General features: G+C 55.6%; 1 protein-coding gene across 1 annotated transcript in view; it reads left to right on the top strand.

The window, feature by feature from the left end:
- Nucleotides 1-1,855: 1,855 nt before the first annotated feature.
- WDR1 (WD repeat domain 1) overlaps nucleotides 1,856-17,198 on the top strand; it is a 40,339-nt gene continuing 24,996 nt past the window's right edge. Inside the window, exons 1-3 of the mRNA XM_082838013.1 lie at nucleotides 1,856-2,042; nucleotides 2,502-2,623; nucleotides 12,716-12,806. Of these exons, the coding sequence (XP_082694139.1) occupies nucleotides 2,027-2,042; nucleotides 2,502-2,623; nucleotides 12,716-12,806 (229 nt within the window). The 5' untranslated portion in view covers nucleotides 1,856-2,026. The remainder of the gene's footprint in view (nucleotides 2,043-2,501; nucleotides 2,624-12,715; nucleotides 12,807-17,198) is intronic.

The following is a 17,198-nucleotide window of genomic DNA, read 5'->3' as shown; positions in this document are numbered from 1 at the left end:
TGCTTTATAGTCTCATTTTCACCAAGTCCAGTGAGGCTTTACCTACATGCATAAGGGCTTGAGGCTGAGGCCTGAGTTTTACTTTCAAGTCAGTCCTTGCATTACATAGATGCCCTAGGAATGAACTTAAGTTATCACACCTGCTCTTAACCCAGTCCCAATAAGGGTAATAATTAAATCCTGGTTTCTCAGAATAATTAATTACAGCTCCCACCTGGAGAACACTTTTCATTTCTGCTTTAGAAATCTCACCCTTATGTACAAAGACACAACATTTCTAGGGTCCTTCAATTCACAAAACTACCTTCCCATCTACCCTGTGCCAGGGACACACTCCCGACAAGAATAGGGAACAGAGAATCAGGAATGCACTTGCAAGGGCTGGAAGGTTGCAGTTCAAAATAAGGTGGTCAGGGTAGGGGACTTTCACTGAAAAAAATGACGCGAGCAGAGCATTTAAGTACTTTTCAGAGTAATTCCAGGTAGCAAACAGAGGTGGGGGGGACCCCGCAGGTGCAAAAGCAAGCCTGGGGCATTCCTGGGGTACCAAGGAAGCTGGGGTGCTGCAGAAAGCAAGAAAGGGGGAGCAGAGCTGAAGGCAAAGGAGAGTACGGTGGAGTCTCATGGAACGCATCACACAGGGCCCAGTAGGCCATGTTAATCCCTTAGGCTTGAATTTTGAGATTCCAAGCACCTACAAGTTTTAAGCTGAGGAACAGATCTCATCCTCAATTTTGAAACCAACAGGCTGCAGTCGGGAGAGCGGACTAAGGTGAAGGTCGGGGAGCAAAAGCCAAGAGACCAGATAGGAAATACCTGAGTTAACCCAGGTAAGACTTCAGGGCTCTGCAGGCCTATTAAGTGCAGGACGCAAAAAATGAACCTGAATGCAGTTTGAAAATAGAGCGAACAGGATTTCCCAGTGGATTAGATAAAGTCAAGGATCACCCCGAGGTTTTCTAGTTTGGGCTTCAGGCCCTTTAGCATATTCTCACATTTACCCTCCTCCCCCCCAATTCCGATGGAAAGACAGCCCCCAGCCCCTGCTGAAAGGTGAGGTTCAAAGTATTAATAACACCTCAGAACCCTTGCTTCTCCCCTCGCAACGAGCCGCTGCCTCGATCTTACAAGTGGAAGCTCCCTTTACCTTCTGCTTTCATTAGAAAATGAGCTCTAGTTTTTTCTTTGAACGTACATCCCCTTTGCTCTATGGCTTCCTAGCTTTCTAAAAGGAAGTATTGAGAGATCCCGGCCCTGCAAGGTACATTCCCTAAAGTTCCTCCTGCCAGCTGCTTTTTTCGAGGAAGGGCGACTCCCAGTTAGTCTCGCTTTAAAAAGAAAGCAAGAAAAAGCACTCTCCTATGTTTACAAATCCCAAGCTGGCGCCTCACAGCTTCTGCAAACAGCAGGCGCCCACCCGGCCGGAAGGCTGGCGGCTCGGTAACGCCCGCTACGCAAACACAGGCAGGAAAAAGGCTTCCCCGGAGCGCTCCGCTGTTCTCAGCTCCCGCAAAACTTCAGCAAGAAGCAACCTCGAGTACCCCAACCTTCCGCCCACCCTTCCCCAGCGACCCCCACCCTCACAAACCTCGCCCACCAGTTCCCAAGAGCATTCTGACGCCCAGCGCGGCGGGCCCCGCCCTTTCACAGGGCCTCGAGTGACGTCACTTCCGGGGGCGGGTTACCCTGGGCGGGGCCCGCGCGGGGGGAGGGGCGCGGCCAGGTCCGCGCAGGCTCGCCGGGGCCGCAGCCTCCGAGCTGAGCGCTTGACTATATATGGTCAAAGCTGGGGGCGAGCCGCGCGCGGGGCCGCGCTTCCGGGTTCGGCGCGTCCTCAGCGGCAGCGCGCAGGGCAGGGCGCGAGCCGGCCTCGGAGACCCGGCCTCGGACCGCCCCCTCCGCGCACCGCACGCCCGGCGCCGCCTTTCGGCCCCTGTCCCCGGCTCGGCCTCGGCCCCGTCTGATTCTCGGCGCGCGCGGCCCCGGAGGCTCTCGGCGAGCGCTGCGCGGTAACAAGTGGGCAAGGATGCCGTACGAGATCAGTAAGTGCCGCGGCCCGGTGCCCCTGGGATGGGCTCCGGCCCTGCCTGGACCCCTCGACCATCGGCGGGGCGCGAGGAGCGGGCGGCCTGGAGGGGTCCCCGGGGCGCGGGGGAGGGGTGCGGGCGCAAGCCGGTGAGCGACCCGCCGCCCTCAGGGGCACCGCGCGGCGATCCCCGGCCAGGGGGACGCCCCAAAGTTGGCGATGCGGTCGGAGCCCCGCGGAGCCCCCGCATCCCTGAAGGGCCTGGTAGAGAGCGCGGACCAGGAAGTCGCGCCGTCCCCTGCGCTCCTTCAAAGTGGCGACCGCCCCTCCGGGTAGAGGCAACAGGTGACCGGTTGAGACCGGCCCAGGGCCCCTCTCCTTTTCCCCCTCCCCTCCCCTGCTCTCTGTCCTCAGCCCGGCGGGGGGCCGAGGCAGGGGCTGCCCCTCATGTGCCCTGCTGCGTTTGTGTCTGCAGAGAAGGTGTTCGCCAGCCTCCCCCAGGTGGAGAGGGGTGTCTCCAAAATCATCGGCGGCGACCCCAGGGGCAACAATTTTCTCTACACCAATGGAAAGTGCGTCATCCTAAGGAACATCGACGTGAGTACCTATCCGCTTCCCCCACCAGGCGCTAGTTCCTTCCCTGAGCGCAACTCCTGGGTGAATTCTTCCCCTTCCACCACCTCACCGGCTGCTCGGCGGACTGGGGAGAGGACGCCACGCCCCCTCAGCCTTGGGAAGACACCTAGGAAGCCCAGGAAGACACCTTCAAATTTATACAGGCCCAATTCTCTTTCTTCGTGGGGAAGCTGAGGCTCAGATTAGTTCAGTTCAAGAGAAGAAGGGCTCTGGGTTCGAGGGGTGGGACCTTGACCTTGGGGTGGTTGGTGACTTGGCCTCACTGAGTCCCAGTTTTCTCATCTGTAAAATGGAGGTGATGAGATGAGGCTCCCCTCCACTTCCCCCGTCTGCCTGGGCCCCCTGAGTGAGACGCTACGTCCCTCCAGCCCAGCATGCCTGGCAGACACCCAGCACTGGTTAAATGGCACTCGTGTGTAATCATTTCACATCCAGGGTCCCCCCAGTGTGGCAGAGCCCGGACTCACAGCCAGGCCTCTGCATTTCAGCCTGATCTTCCACCTACAAATCTGAGCCCCAGTGCAAAATCAGGAACCAGTGTTTTCCCATGCATCATCTGCATGGGCATCCTGTACCCAGGCTGAGAATTTTTCTAGAGCCCACTCCTTGGGAAACCCTGGAAATTTTCCATTACTGCTCTGTAATCATTGAAATGACCCAGTCTGCCGGTCAGTCTCCTGGCTGCTAGGACGGCACGCAGAAATCTTTCTTCTGCCTGCCTCAGCTGAGTGGTGGGGTGGGGTATGGAAGCCAGAGGTACCAACATGACCATTTGGGGGTGTATGGGGGGGTTTCTCTTGAGCTTGGGGGGTGGGGCCTTGTGCACAGTTTGTAGGTGGGTGATTTTGATTGGCGATGCCCCCAAGGGATGTCAACTTAAATTCGCATGTGTTGTGCATGATTACCCTTGGGGGGTTGGAACTGTCGCTTTTGAGATGCCCGTGTTCTCAGGAACCTCAGGGCTGGCTGAGGGAATGAAGGGGCTCTGTGGGCCTTGGTTTCCTTGTCTGTGAGAGGAGAGGCCCCTGTGTGGAATGAGGTACTTCTGGCTCTGCCTCCATCTCTCTGGTCAAGCCAAGCAGTCTGCTGGGAGACAGAGCTCCATTTGGCAGTTCTCCCTTGCCCAGGATGGCTGAGCACCTCGCAGAAGAGGGGTGGGTGGGTGTGAATGTGCCTTGAAGGTGCTAACAGCTCCTCTTCTAGATACGGATTCCTAGAAAGTGTATCCCGCCTTGCTCAGAACTGGGGGAAACATCACCAAGGACTTAGATCATAAAGATCTGGAGGTCTCCAGAGAGGTCCTGAGATATTGAGAAAATAAAAGTTGAGATGGCCCTTAGTAGATAGATACTCACTTGTAGTTTGTCAAATGAAATGGGCGAAAGCATTCTCAGGGATACAGTGCAGTGGAATGAATGCTTGGGTTTGTCCCTAACAAGTCACACACACATCGTGGCAGGCTCCACTCACTTCCAGATGGGAGACCTCACGTGAAGACCTACTGTGTGTCTGGTACCATGAAAGGTTCTTAACCTTCAGCATCTCCTTTATACCCTGCCCCGCCTGCAGTAGACCCATTGCTCAGAACTGGGGTCAGGCTCCGCGAGGTGAAGGTAGCCAGTAACGGGAGCTGCTTCCAGCGGAGAAGCTGTTTACAGCCACAGACAAGCACCCTCTTTGCAGGAGGCATTCCCTGACTTGTGGGACCCATTCTGCTTGTTCTTCTGAGCTTTCTATTCTTATCAGTACTCCAGAGTTTACCATTCTCTTTTGAGGGCGCATCTGCTTTCCTTTCCCATCTATTTGTAAGTTTCTACAGGGCCACCACTGGGATGCCGGTGTGTTCCTTCCTCTCTGTTCTGGACATACATCAGGCATTTAGGCTTTTGTTCAATGGGGGTGGGCCACTGGTACTTGAGTAAAGGTGGGTACATTTTTAATTAGGGCAGAGTACCCCTGGGAAAAAGACATGAATCTAATGAACATTCCGGAAATAGGAAGGAAGGTGATCTGGTTGGAATACAGGCTCAGAGTAGAGAAGAGACATGAAAGGGAGGAGGGGACCAGATCGTGGAATGTCCAACAGATGTCTGATTGGCAGCTCATACTTAATGTGCCCAAACCATATTTGGGTTTCCCATGTGTCTGTCCCCAGAACAGCGATGCCACTCCCCAGCTGGTCAGGCCCCAACCTTGGACTTCTCTTTAGTTCCCCCTTCAATGCCGTATTTAGTTCTTCAGTGAATCCTATTGACTCTACATTCAAAGACTTAAGAATCTGACAGAAGTACTCATCCAAGCTACCATGCTCTCTCGCCTGGATTGCAAAAACAAAAGGCCAAACTGGTCTTCCACCCTGGCCCTCCTCTAGTCTGCTCTCAGCACCACGGCTGGGCCAGTTGTATTAAAATATGAGATCAAGTTGCTCCTTTGCTCTCCCCGACCCACCGAGGCTGATCCAGCCTTGCACCTTTGATCTCACCTCACTGCTCACCTTCTCCCGCGGGCTCCAGGCACCCCGGCTTCTGTGCTCTCCCTGGAGCACGCTCCAGATAGGTCTCAGGACACGGGCATTGCTGTGCCCTTTGTCTGGATGTTCTTTCTTCAAATAGCTGCATGGCTCGCTCCCTGTCTTGCTTTATGTTTCTGTTTAGATGTTGCCATGTGGCAGGGGCCCCTCCTAAATAGCGCTCCCATCCTGGCCTTCTCTGCCCTTTGGTGCTAATGGTGCATTGGGAGCCAGCCAGCGAGCAGCCACCCTAACCTGCTGTGTCCTGGCCTAGCACAGTACCTGGCATGTAGTGGGTGCTCAGTAAGTCATTTATTGATTGAAAGGCCTTGAAAGCCAGGCTGTGTCGTGGAGATAATAGGCAGCCACTAAAGGTTTTACTGCATGGAAGTAAGAAAGGCTTAGCCTGGTTCAGGCTGCTAGACCTAAATTGTGTGGCATCTACCTTTATTAACACCAAGCAGGTATCAGACCCTTGCTGACCTTCCACTTGGAGCCATGGCTGTCATTCACTTTATTTCCTTAAAAGTTGTTTTGTGAACCCAGCATAATGGCACTTCTTAAGCTGGTAGAAAAGAGTGTTTCTTATCTCTTTTCTTTCAACACATCCGATTGCCACACCTTGGAGAGGAAATTCTCCACAGTTAAAAGCATGCAGTGATGTGGCCGTTCAGAAGGGAGTATTCCAGAAGGAGGGAACCTGATACATTCTTAACTCTAGCTAGGCCTGCATCACCTAGATGTAGTCTGGGAAGGTTCCTCCCAGTGGCTATGAAGGAGCCTGTTCATATTCTGAACCGCCCAGGATCACTTCCCTGTAAAACAGCTTTGGTAAGTGAGCCTCCCGGCAGAGGCCTCTCCACTGCCAGAAGCAGCCAGCAGATTTGCTACAAGGGCAAGTTTGGGGCTTGCTTTTTAAAATACCCAGTCCCAAAATTCCAGAACTAATATATATATTTTATACACACACACACACACACACATATGTGTATACATACACATGTGTGTGTGTGTGTATATATATATTTGGAAAAAATGATTTATATAAAGTTAAACTCCAGGGAGCGCAGTGTTTGTAGCAGTTTGACGTTGCTCTGCTTCCAGTCACAGGATCAGTGGACTCATCTTGAACAGAGTATAGACCAGGTTGGGAGGTGTTGAACTTGAGTGCTGAGTTTCACGCAGAATGATCTGCTGCCAGTCATGTGCAGAAGGGCCCCTTGTGCGTCCCCTTCAGGTGGGGGAGAAGGACTGACCTCGTCCCTTCTGTCCCATTGCACGTGCCTCCGAGTCCCTGCCGCGTGCCCGGGATGGCCACCGCCCCGCGGGGAGCGCAGACACAGAAGACCCGCCTGCGCGGAGCTCGCTGCCTCGGGTGGGAGTGAAACAGGCCCCCGGATGACAGGAGGAAGTGGCGTGTTTGATTACCGCCTGGACAGAAAGCCAGCAGCAGGCAGCACACGTGTGGATCCAGGGCAAGGAGAGCACTGAGGAAACGGGCTCCGAGAAGGCCCCGGAGCCGAGTGGAGCCCGAGTGGTGGGGACGTGCCTCACTGGCTCCCAGGCCAGTGGCCCTCAGGTGCTTTGGATGTGACATCAGTGTCACCCCCTCCCCCGCCCATTGCCAGTCGTGGTGCGGCCCCCCACGTGTCAGCTGGCTGCGGGTGGGCACTTCCATTTCTCTCTCCTCCACCCTTCCCCCTCCACCTCCTTTACTTGAGCCCGAGTTAATCCTGTTACAAGTATTTATAAGCACCTGCTTTGTAGTGAAGCCCATGCCTAGTTCTGGGGACACCCCAGCAAAAGCCTGTCCTCACGGAGCTTGCAGTCTCCCAGGGAAACCGACACTCAGTCGGGACTGATGGTGAGAGGAGGAGACGTGCCGTGAGGACTTCTGAGCAGCTGGGGGCCCGGGAAGGGACCAGTCAGTGGAGAGGGGGTGGCGAGAGGGCCCCACACAGGTTGTGGAGTTTTGTGGCTGGAGTACTGGGGTTGGGGGGAGCGACAGGCAGGCAGGAGAGGGTGCGGGGCTCTGGTGCTGTGGGCCGGGCGGCTCTGAGACAGCCCGGCCCTGACCAGAGGCCACCAGAACCTTGAAAAGTTTCAGCAGATAAGCAGTGCGGTAGAGAACTGGTTCTGTATCTAACGGAGGCGGAAGGGAGACCGGTTAGGAAGCTGCTCTAAGATTAAGGCATCATCAGCTGGTTCATCCGATCCTCGGTCTTGGTGTTGCCCACACACATTCCATCTTGCCGAGCCCTGCCCGCAGCCACAGTGCCCAAGATTAAGTCAGTGGTTCTCAGTGAAGTGGTTTCGCCCCCGCTTCCACCCTGCTAAGGGATGCTTGGCAATGTCTGAAGACATTTTTGTGCTACTGGTATCTAGTGGGTAGAGGCCAGGGTGTTGCCAAACATCCCACAATGCACAGGGCTGTCCTGCAGCCCAAAGTGTCAGCAGGGGTGATTGAAGAACCCCAGTAGGTAACATTCTAACGCACCAGGTTAGCGCTTTAAAAGAAGTGTGTCCTGAGTGCTTTGGGAGCAAGAGGGAAGGACCAGCTGTGCCACAGAGCCGCAGGGAAGGCTTCTGGAGAAAGGGCACTTTTGAGTTGGGTTTTGGAGGGTGAGTAAGAGTTCTCCAGGAAGGGCATTGAGACAGCAGAGATGGGGGGAGTCTAGACAGGGAGTACAAGTGCATGGAGGTTGGAAGAAGTGGTGAATCAGACCTGGGCCCTGCCCTCTGTGGGAAGCTTTGTGGATATAAGAATGACATGTAGTCCAAGGAAGAAAGTACTAAGGGCAGTGGGGAGGGAGGTTAGGGAAGGTAGTGTGAGCTTTCTGGGCTGGGAGAGATATTTCCAGCTTGGAGCATCAGAGAAGGCTTCTTGGAGGAGGTAACCTTGGAGGAGGTAACCTTTGCTTGAGGTTAAAAGATAATTAGGAGAAGGTTATCTGGGACCGGGAAGTAGGGAAGATATTCCAGACTGAGGCAGATAAAGGGAAGAGTCACAGCTAGCGATCTGATAGAGGAGGGACGAGGGCGGAATGGGAAACGGACTTTGGACCGTAGGTCCAGACATATGGCTGCGTTCCTCTGGGTGAGAGGGAGCCTTGAAGGTTGAGCAGGGCAGGCTGATCGCACTGTGTATGAAGTCACTGGTTCACTGCTGGACCCTGGGCCAGCCCAGAGGAGGTGCAGGTGCGGGGAGTTCTTTGGAGGAGTGAATGTACAATGCTTGGTGTGTTCTCACCACCCTCTGAGGCACTGTGATCAGGCTGAGCCTCTGGATTCGGACCTGCAGCTCTGGAAGCGCAGAGGTTTGTGGAGCTGCCTGGCAGCGGGGTCGCTATGTAGTCATTCGAGTTGAGCCCTTGTTGCCAGTGAGCAGAGGGCCCTGCAAGTTGTGTTTGCTGCACAGGTCCCACCACCAGCGCCTGCTTTTAGGAACTGGCTGTGTTTAGAAAGCCAGTGCTCTGGAAACTTAATCCTCCTGAAGGTCGTGCTCACTTTGCCTGGTTTGGAGGAGGCCCAGGTCCTTCTCTGGAGGCCTCCACAGTGCCGTGTCCCGCAGCTTCAGTGGTTGGGCGGCCTTCCCGATCCGTGATATGTCCATTGGGTTCACAGGGGCCAGGTGTGCCGTGGCAAGCCGCCATGCGCTGTGGCCGGAGCCACCCCTTAACCTTACCTGTAAAGTGCGGTGGTGACCTCTGACCTCAGCACCTGAGCCTCAGGACAAAGGAACGTGAGAGAGCCTTGAGGGGCTCTTTTACTGACTTCCCCCCTGTGTTGTGGAAAGGTGTGGGGGGAGATCGCTTAGCTTGCTGCTGGGCGGGGGGCTCCGCGCACAGGTGGGAGGTGGGCGTGGCCTCCTCCTCCAAGGCACCTGCACTGCTGGGCCCTGAACCAGCCCTCTGCAATGATGCGATCAGAGTTGGGACTTAGAGCCTGGCGGATCAATGGAAGGCAGAGGGGTCGGTTCGAATGACATTGTCAGGATATTGTCCCGGTCCCAGGAGGGGCAGGAAGAACTGGATGGAGTCTGGCTGGGGCAGAAAGACAAGGTGGGGTTGAGAGCTGTTGCAGAAGATGGGACAGGGTTGGGGCAGGCCTGCGGGGTTGGGGAGTCACAGGTTGGGGGCAGGGCAGGGACAGTCACAGGGTAGAGGGTGAGGGGCAAGGCTGAGGTGAGCCTGGGGTCTCGGTGAGATGACAGGAGGTTTTCACGGGCTCTGCCTACCTCTGCCCATATCTGCTAGAGACCCACGGGCCTCAAATGCCAGGGCTTCCTCCTGGTTTCTGCCTGAAGTCCCTTGTCCCCTGATGGGGGCAGGGCAGGAAGGAAGTCCCAGGGGAGGGGCACGCCAGCCTCGCACCCTCTGGCAGGGCAGAAAACCCAGCCCCGCTCTGAAGGTCTCCCCGCGGCTCCTGGAGTTGGCTTCCTTCCCTTCCTGTCTCATTCCCCGTTCCCGAGTGCTTCCCCAGATAAACTGCACACCCCAAATCCTGTTCTGCCTGGAGACCGTGGAGGGGGGAGGGGAAGAACTGCTGCCCACCCTGAGTGTCTGAGTCCTGACCCTGCTGGTCTGTGATGAGCCTGGCCTGCAGTGGACACGCTGGGCACAGGGAGGCATCATCTTTGGCTCAAGCAGCCGGCCTCCCTGTGTGCGGAGCAGCAGGGAGGGGTTGCTGCTGGCCGGATATATTATGTTCTTTATGTTCAGCCTGGAGAACTTGCCCCCAGTTGTATTGGGAATACGGACGAGGTGCTGTCTCATCCAGCCCAGAGCCTGCTAGAAGGCCGAGCCTGCTGGGGATGACCCTGGGGTTTCACTCACCCTGACCTTTTAGGGGCAGAACTTCCTGCCAGAGCAGCTGCTTACTCATCTTCCACCAGCCACCCACTCACCCTCTAAGGGCAATGCCAGGCTATACATCCAGCATGGGCATTGCCCTCGGGGGGATGGCTTTCCCATCCATAGTGCCCACATGTGGGTGTGAGAGTCCTCGGTCAGCCTCGAAATGGACAACTGAACAAGAGCCCTTGTGGTGGCCTGGCCACAGACCGCTTTTGCCAGCTTCTCTGTGAGGGAAGTTGTCTCCGTTAGAATGTTCGGGTACAAAGGACTAACCTGGGCAGGGACAGGTTGGGTTAGACGGACGTTTAATGGATCCTGGGGGTCATCATTTTATTGAGGCGTAATTTAGGTACAATAAAATCCATCCGTTTTAAGTGCACAACCTGAGTTTTGACAAACTGATACTGTCCCATCACCGCTGCCGTGATCATGGTACAGAACGTTCCAGTTACTCCCAAAGCGCCCTCTTGCCCCTTGCACTCTGTCGGCCTCTCCACCCTCCCCCCAGACCCTGGCAGCCCCGACCTGCTTTCTGTCACTGTGGGCTTACCTTTCCTAGACTTTGATCAGAAAGGAAGCACGCAGCGTGCTCGCTTTGCGCCCGGCTTTGTCACTTAGCGTGGGCTTTCGAGGCTCCTTCCTGCGGTTGAGGGTGTTTAGCAGTTTGTTGCTCTCTGTTGGCCGAGTCGCGTTCCGCTGGATGAACATTGCGGTTTGCTTCTCCAGGCACCTGTGGGTGGATGTTTGGGTTGTTTCCACTTGGGGGCTGTCACGAACCTTCAACCACGTGTGTCTTCTTGTGGACATGCGCTTTTCTCTTGGACAAATACCTAGGAGTGCGGTCGCTGCGTTTTTGTATAAGTGAATCTTCATAGATAACACGCTGGACTATTTTCTGGCTGTATCATTTTGCATTCCCACCAGCAATATATAAGCATTCCAGACTGTACCCCACCCGTCCTTGCCAGTGTTGGTGACATCAGTGTTAATTTATTGACTCTAGTGAGTATGTCATGGTTTCTCATTGTAGTTCTGATTTGCATTTCCCAGAAGGCTAACGACATTGAGCGCTTTTTCATGTGCCTGTTTGCCATTCAGAATATCTTTGGATGCCTGATATATTTCTAATTTCATTAAACAAATGTTTATTCTGCAATGGATTAATTTATGAACCACATACATACTGTATCATATGATGCTGAGTGTTAAGTCCTAGGGAGAAAAGGACTATGTAAACTTTTTTCCCCCAAAAAAACACTTATTGAGCATCTGTTATTTGCCAACTGCTGTGATGGCTAAAGAGATAAATGCACATGAAGCAGGTCAAAGAAAAGTTGGAGGAGAGGGGCAAGAAGGCCAGGGACTGGTATGTCATAACTGCCTTAGGGACGTGTGAACTGCTTTGCAAGCACAGGAGAGAGAAGCACAGGAGGCTTCGCGCAGATTTCTCCTCAGTTAGGCCTGATAAGTGGGTGTTAGCAGTCAGGGAGAGGCGTTGCTGGCGAGGGCACGGCATTTACGGAGACAGGGGGCTTACAGGAAAGGCAGGAGTGTGGTTGCCGGGGCTAGATCTTAGGGGGCGCTTCTCCGGGCTTACTCTGGTGGGATGGGGGGCAGGATCCAGTGCCCGGGAGGCTGAGAAGAGTCCAGGCCTCTGACCTTGCCGAGGGGCATAAGGAGGGGGTGAGGGGGGAGACAACGGGGTGGTCGTAGAGGTGGGGTCAGTTGGGGGTCAGGTTAGGTGTGCCTGCAGCAGCCTCCCTGGGACCCGATGTGTCCACAGCCTGTGGGAAGCTGCCTCTTTTCCACGGGCACTTGGCTCACGGAAAGCTGTCAATGGGTATCAGGGATTAGATGGCTCCGTCTTTCTTCCCTCCTGGGAGAAGGCTCGGCTGTGGAGACAGATGGAGAGCATCTCACAGCACATGCTCCAGGTTTGCTGAGAACCGTTGGTTGTGTGTGCAGGGGTGGAGGGAGTGCCGTGATCTACTTAGAGTAAATTCTACGTCGAAACCTTACTGCTGAGTAGCAGAGATGCTCCTGGTCCCAGATGCTGGCCCTGTTCTTGCTGCAGAGTCCAGCCAGCCTTGGATTTGTGCCACAAAAGGCAGTTTCCCAAACAAGGGATTTGGACGAGGAGAGGCTCCTGGCTGCCTGCCCACCTCTGTTGCCGCACCTCCAGGCCAGAGGCTCTGGTTCGGGTCAGACACTGCCTGGCAGCCTGTGATAGAGTTGGTTCTGAACAGGGGAGACCTGCTTTGGGGGAACTGGACTCAGAGAAGGCAGCAGCAGCCGGCAGCTCCCCAAAGTGGGAGAAAATGAGAGTCATAGGTTTTTTTCTAATTTTTTCTAAGTTTCTAATGAAACTTGTATTTCCTGTATATATTTCATAAGTACATGTTTGCTTGTACTCTGGCAAGGAAGGAAAAGCAGACAAAGGCAAGAAAATCACCTCGAATTTTATAAAAGAGTTAAAAACTACCTAGAATTCTGTCACCCAGGCAGGTAAGTATACTTCTGGGATTTTTTTATGGAGGTTTTGACTTCAGTATTTGTGTGTGTGTGTGCGTGTGCGTGTGTGTGTGTGTGTGTGTGTTATTTTCCCACCCAAATCCATTAATCCAGAGAGCGGAAAGCAGTGTGCCTGCTTCTTGGTTCCCTGTGTTCATTCTGGTCTCCTCCCTGCAGAACCCGGCCATTGCTGACATCTACACGGAGCACGCCCACCAGGTGGTGGTGGCCAAGTACGCGCCCAGCGGATTCTACATCGCCTCTGGAGGTACCTGTCTGTCCTCGCGCATGGCTCCTTGGTCCATGTCGTGTGCCGCCCCCCTCCCCCCAGTCCTGGGGCCAAGCTGGGCGCCTGGCTTGGGAGGGTGGGGGGTGGAGGAGGCAGGGAGGAAGAGGGAAGACCCTCCAGGATGGGGATGGCAGGTGGGGCGAACGTGATGAGTTTCAGTTGGGGCTGACAAGGAAAGGGTAAGCCAGCAAAAAGCCCCTTTCCAGAACTCTAGCTGGCCGTGTTCCAGCTGGTTCCAACTCGGAGGTCAGTGGAGATGCTCACGTGAGGTTGGCTGGAGGCCTCTGCGGGCAGCTGTACCGTGATGTGTCGGAGCCCATTTTGTGTGTGTGTGTGTGTGTGTGTGTTTCTGACTTGTAGCTTTGTCTCATGTCACCTTTTGCTGTTCCGTTCCCTGTACCGAGCACACTGCCAGCCTCAGGCAAGCACTTGTTCCATTGGTGGTCAGGGCCTTGGCTCCATCCAGCCGGGCTGGGCAAGAGGAGGGACATGAGCTCATCACATTGTAGGATGCTCTATTCACCCGATTCCTCGAGGCTGGTCTTTTTCTGTTTACAGATGAGAAAGGGAGGCACACAAGTTAGCGTGGCTTACCACGAGTCTCCCATTCGTTCATTCATTCATTCATACACTCAGCAGATGTTGGCTGTCTTGCCTGTGTCCAGCCTGGTCTCAGGCCCCATGAAGAACCAGGTGGATGAGCTGATGTGGGCCTCGTCAGCCTCCCTGGAGAGTGACAGAAATGAGCAAATTGCTGAAAGAACTAACAGCCGGTGGGGCAGGGCCGGGATCATACACCCCGCTGGCCTGTTGTCTACAGTGCCCTCACTCCCTGCATGGCAGGCAATGCAGACCTGTCCCGGAAGGGGCCGCCCCTAGCTGTGCAGCCTTCCTTAAATAACTTAGCTTCGTGGGCCTTAATTTTCTCTTCTGTAAACTGGGACTGTTAGTTCCTACCAGATCGGTTTGCGGAGGACCCGGTGCAGCAATGCATGTACAATGCCTGGGGCAGCCCTGGCACTGGTGGGCACCACAGGGGACCGTGGTGTCTGTCACTGAATGCCCGGACGCACCAGGGTGACAGGCGTGCTGGCTGACGGCTAATGCTGGCCGCCCGGGGTTGTGTGTGAAGGGTTCGGCCAGGAGCTGGCACAAAGTGGTCACTTAATGATTTTTATGTTTAGACCTACTCTGACTCCATCTGTAAAACTTGCTCTAATTTATATGCTACGATTTACTCTGGCCCTGTGATTTCCCCGCCCCCCACCCCTGCCTGCCAGCAGAACTCCCCTTCGTTTAAAGCACCGTGATTTGGGCCTGGTGCCTTCTAAAACCGTGTCTTCTCAGGAGAGAAGTGTGCTTGGCACAGCTTCCCTGGCTGCTCTCTGAGCTGTAGCCCGGCTGCTGAGTCACTCACGAGCCCAGGCCTGCCCTCCGGTCCCCAGGCAGGTAGTTTAACCAGACAGGAATCACGGTCTTCAAATGCTGGTGCAGAGACCGTTGCAAAGGACAGTCCACAGAAGTAGAGGCTCCATCTGACGTTTTCCTCTCGTACAAGTGCCCTGACTTGGTGGGGGAAGTGAGGGAGGTTGGGCTGCAGGCAGGCGTGGGCGGTGTATTTTATGTTTCTAGCGAGCTGGCCCTTTGAATGGAACAAAGACTACAAAACATTTACTGCAGAGATTAGGGCTCTGGGCTAAACATAAAAATAGCGTGGTGTGTAGGGTTTGGAGATGAGGTGCTGTGCCCTCTGGCTAAGTGGGTTACCCGGCACCCGGTGTGCCTGGGGTGTGGCTGGGGCCCCTGAGGGCAGGGCTCCCCATACCTCGGGAACCCTGCAGTCACTCCCAGACCAGTTTCCAACCTCAGATCTGCGAGTCTTTAGATCCCTGTAAGTCTGGCTGGTCCACGTTCTGCAAAATGATCGAACCTTCTGGAAGGCCCATGGGAGGAGCCCATGCCAGGGGCTGGACCCCCAGCTCTGAATGAGACGGCAGTCTGTGCCCTGGGGAACCCTGGGTCCTGTGTGATGTTCTCAGGGCGGAGCCATTCTGGGGCCCGATTTCCCTTTCTAGGGGATCTTCCCAGGCTGCGGGGTAGAGGCTCTCGTGGATAGGGTTCTCCGTGCCCTGAGAAGGATGTGAGGGTTGCTCAGGTGAGGCACATGGGAGGAGAGACCAGGCTGCAGAGCCAGAGCAGGTGTGAGCAGAGGCCGCCCCCGCCGCTGCTGCCCCAGCAATGCTGGTGTGTGTTCCACACCAAGGCGGGGTGGGGGGCAGGCTCACCACGAACGGCCATTACCGGATGCAGCTTATTGTCCGGGAGGAGACCTGTTCCCAGTGGTGCAAGGAGGCCTTGTTGGAGGGAAGGAGCCCCTTCCCCGCTGTCACCGTCTGTCCCCTTGCACTGCGGTGCTTTTCTCCGTAGTCCTGTAAGTGCGTGGACGTGTGTGTGTGTGTGTGTGTGTGTGTGTGTGTGTGTGTGTGTGTGTGTGTGTGTGTGTGTGTGTGTGTGTGTGTGTGTGTGTGTGTGTGTGTGTGTGTGTGTGTGTGTGTCTGCCAGCAGATGCCTGGTCTGTGCTGCGCCCCCAGCACCTGGCACAGGGCCTGGTACCCAGGTGCACCTTGTCAGGGCCGCCCTCATCGGATGGGGCCTGACTGCCTGGTCTCCAAGCCCCACTGTCTGTTTCCAGCCCCAGCTGCTTCTGAAAAGAATCAAATGCATGAGTTGGGCCCATCAGAAGAGGCTGATGGTCCGGGCAGGGAGACAGTGGGAGAATGACTAGGATGCCTGGCCTGGAGGCGGGCTGAGCTGAGAGAGGTACAAGCCGGTTGCCCGTTGAGTTCAAGGGGTGGAGAGCGGCTCCCTGCTGTCTAGGGGTGGGGAGGGGAACGGGCTCGGCCTTGTGCCTGCAGACACTGTGTTCTCCATGACTCCACGTAGCGCCCTGGGCTGACCTGAGCACGGGGACCACACAGCCCGGCGTGTGCGTGAATGTGAGCACACGCGTGAGTGTGTGTTTCCTTCCTGTACACACAGTGCTCCTTTTCTGGCTCCGGCCTCTGCCCCTTCCTTTTCTTTCCCCGTTGGCCCATTTGTTTAGCCAAGGGACTTAACTGGCTCGGGTCAGCCTTGGAGCTCGCCTCGGGCCGCGTGCCAGGCAGTCTGGCTGGACCTCATCCGGAGACCAGGGCCCCCGGGACCCCCTTATTAGTGCTGTTCACAGGGAGGCTGGCGTCTCATCTGTGCCACGGCGGACGTGAGCCCCGCGTGTTTGCCCACAGGGAGGGGTCTCCAGTGGCTTCTGCAGAGCCTTAGTTAATTCACTGACAGTTAGAACTAACTGTAACTCGTTACAAGCGTCTGCGGTGTCCTGGGGGCTAGTCTAAGGCTTTATACGTGTTGACTCATTTTATCGTCACAGCAGCCCTCTGGTGGCATGTTATCCCCCCTCTTGTGGATGCAGTTGTAGGTGGTGGTTTAGGCCTACAGAGCCGTGTGGGGCAAGGGCCATGTCTGCAGCCGACGCCCACCCTCAACTGGACCCGAACAGAAGTTGAAAGCTGTTCCCACTGGAACAGTCTGTAGACCTTGAGTTCAGTGCTAAAGTGGCCAGGGGTCCTGGATACAACTCGAGCTTACATGCTGGGGGGAATTGGCCCAGACCTACGTGGGGCTGAGGTCTTAGCCTGAAGAGTTAGTTTAAAATGCTCCACTTTTCCTCCTTATTTGGGAAGTCAGTGCTCAGTTGAGAAGGGGATGTGTCGGGGTTGGTGCTGGGAACTTGGTGATGGGATGGTGGTGGGGAGAGAAGGGGGTGTTACTTTATCACCGATCTGCTGCAAATGCTGCAGTGAGAACAGGCCTGGCGTCAAGTTCTGCCTGTAGCGAGACTCCTTCCAGCAGCCACCTGCGTGTCTCACAAGAGGGTCTCACTCATGGGTCAGCCATGAGTGGTGGGATGGTGCCTTGCTCTACCGAGTAGGGGCTGCCGATTGCCCGAGGCGGGGAAGGAGCTGGGAGGGGAATGGGGCCTGCAGACCCAGGTGGGGCCTCCGTGCGGGGCCCAGCATGCCCCAGGCTGCCCAGCTGCACACACAGCAGTGCCCTCGTTTGTACTGGTGACTGCAGCCCCTGCACGGGAGATGCAGTGTCACTAGTACTGTCATGTTTTACAAATGAAGATCTTTAGTTCCTGAGTGTCCCGGGGCCCGTATGCCAGTTAGGGAACCCTCCAAGGAAAGGGATACACAGTCATATCCCAAGCTGCTTCCTGGGCGGCGGGGAGGAGGGGGGGTTGCCACCGTGCGTCCCTGGGCTTCCTGACACCCATGCGGGGCTTGAGACCCCTGTGATGCCTGGAGAAATGCA

The sequence above is a fragment of the Leucopleurus acutus genome, assembly GCF_964270905.1.
Source record: "Leucopleurus acutus genome assembly, chromosome: 4".
In the NCBI taxonomy this organism is placed as follows: Eukaryota; Metazoa; Chordata; class Mammalia; order Artiodactyla; family Delphinidae; genus Leucopleurus; species Leucopleurus acutus.
Note: the sequence above shows the minus strand (reverse complement) of the source record. Positions and strands in the feature narration are given on the sequence as shown.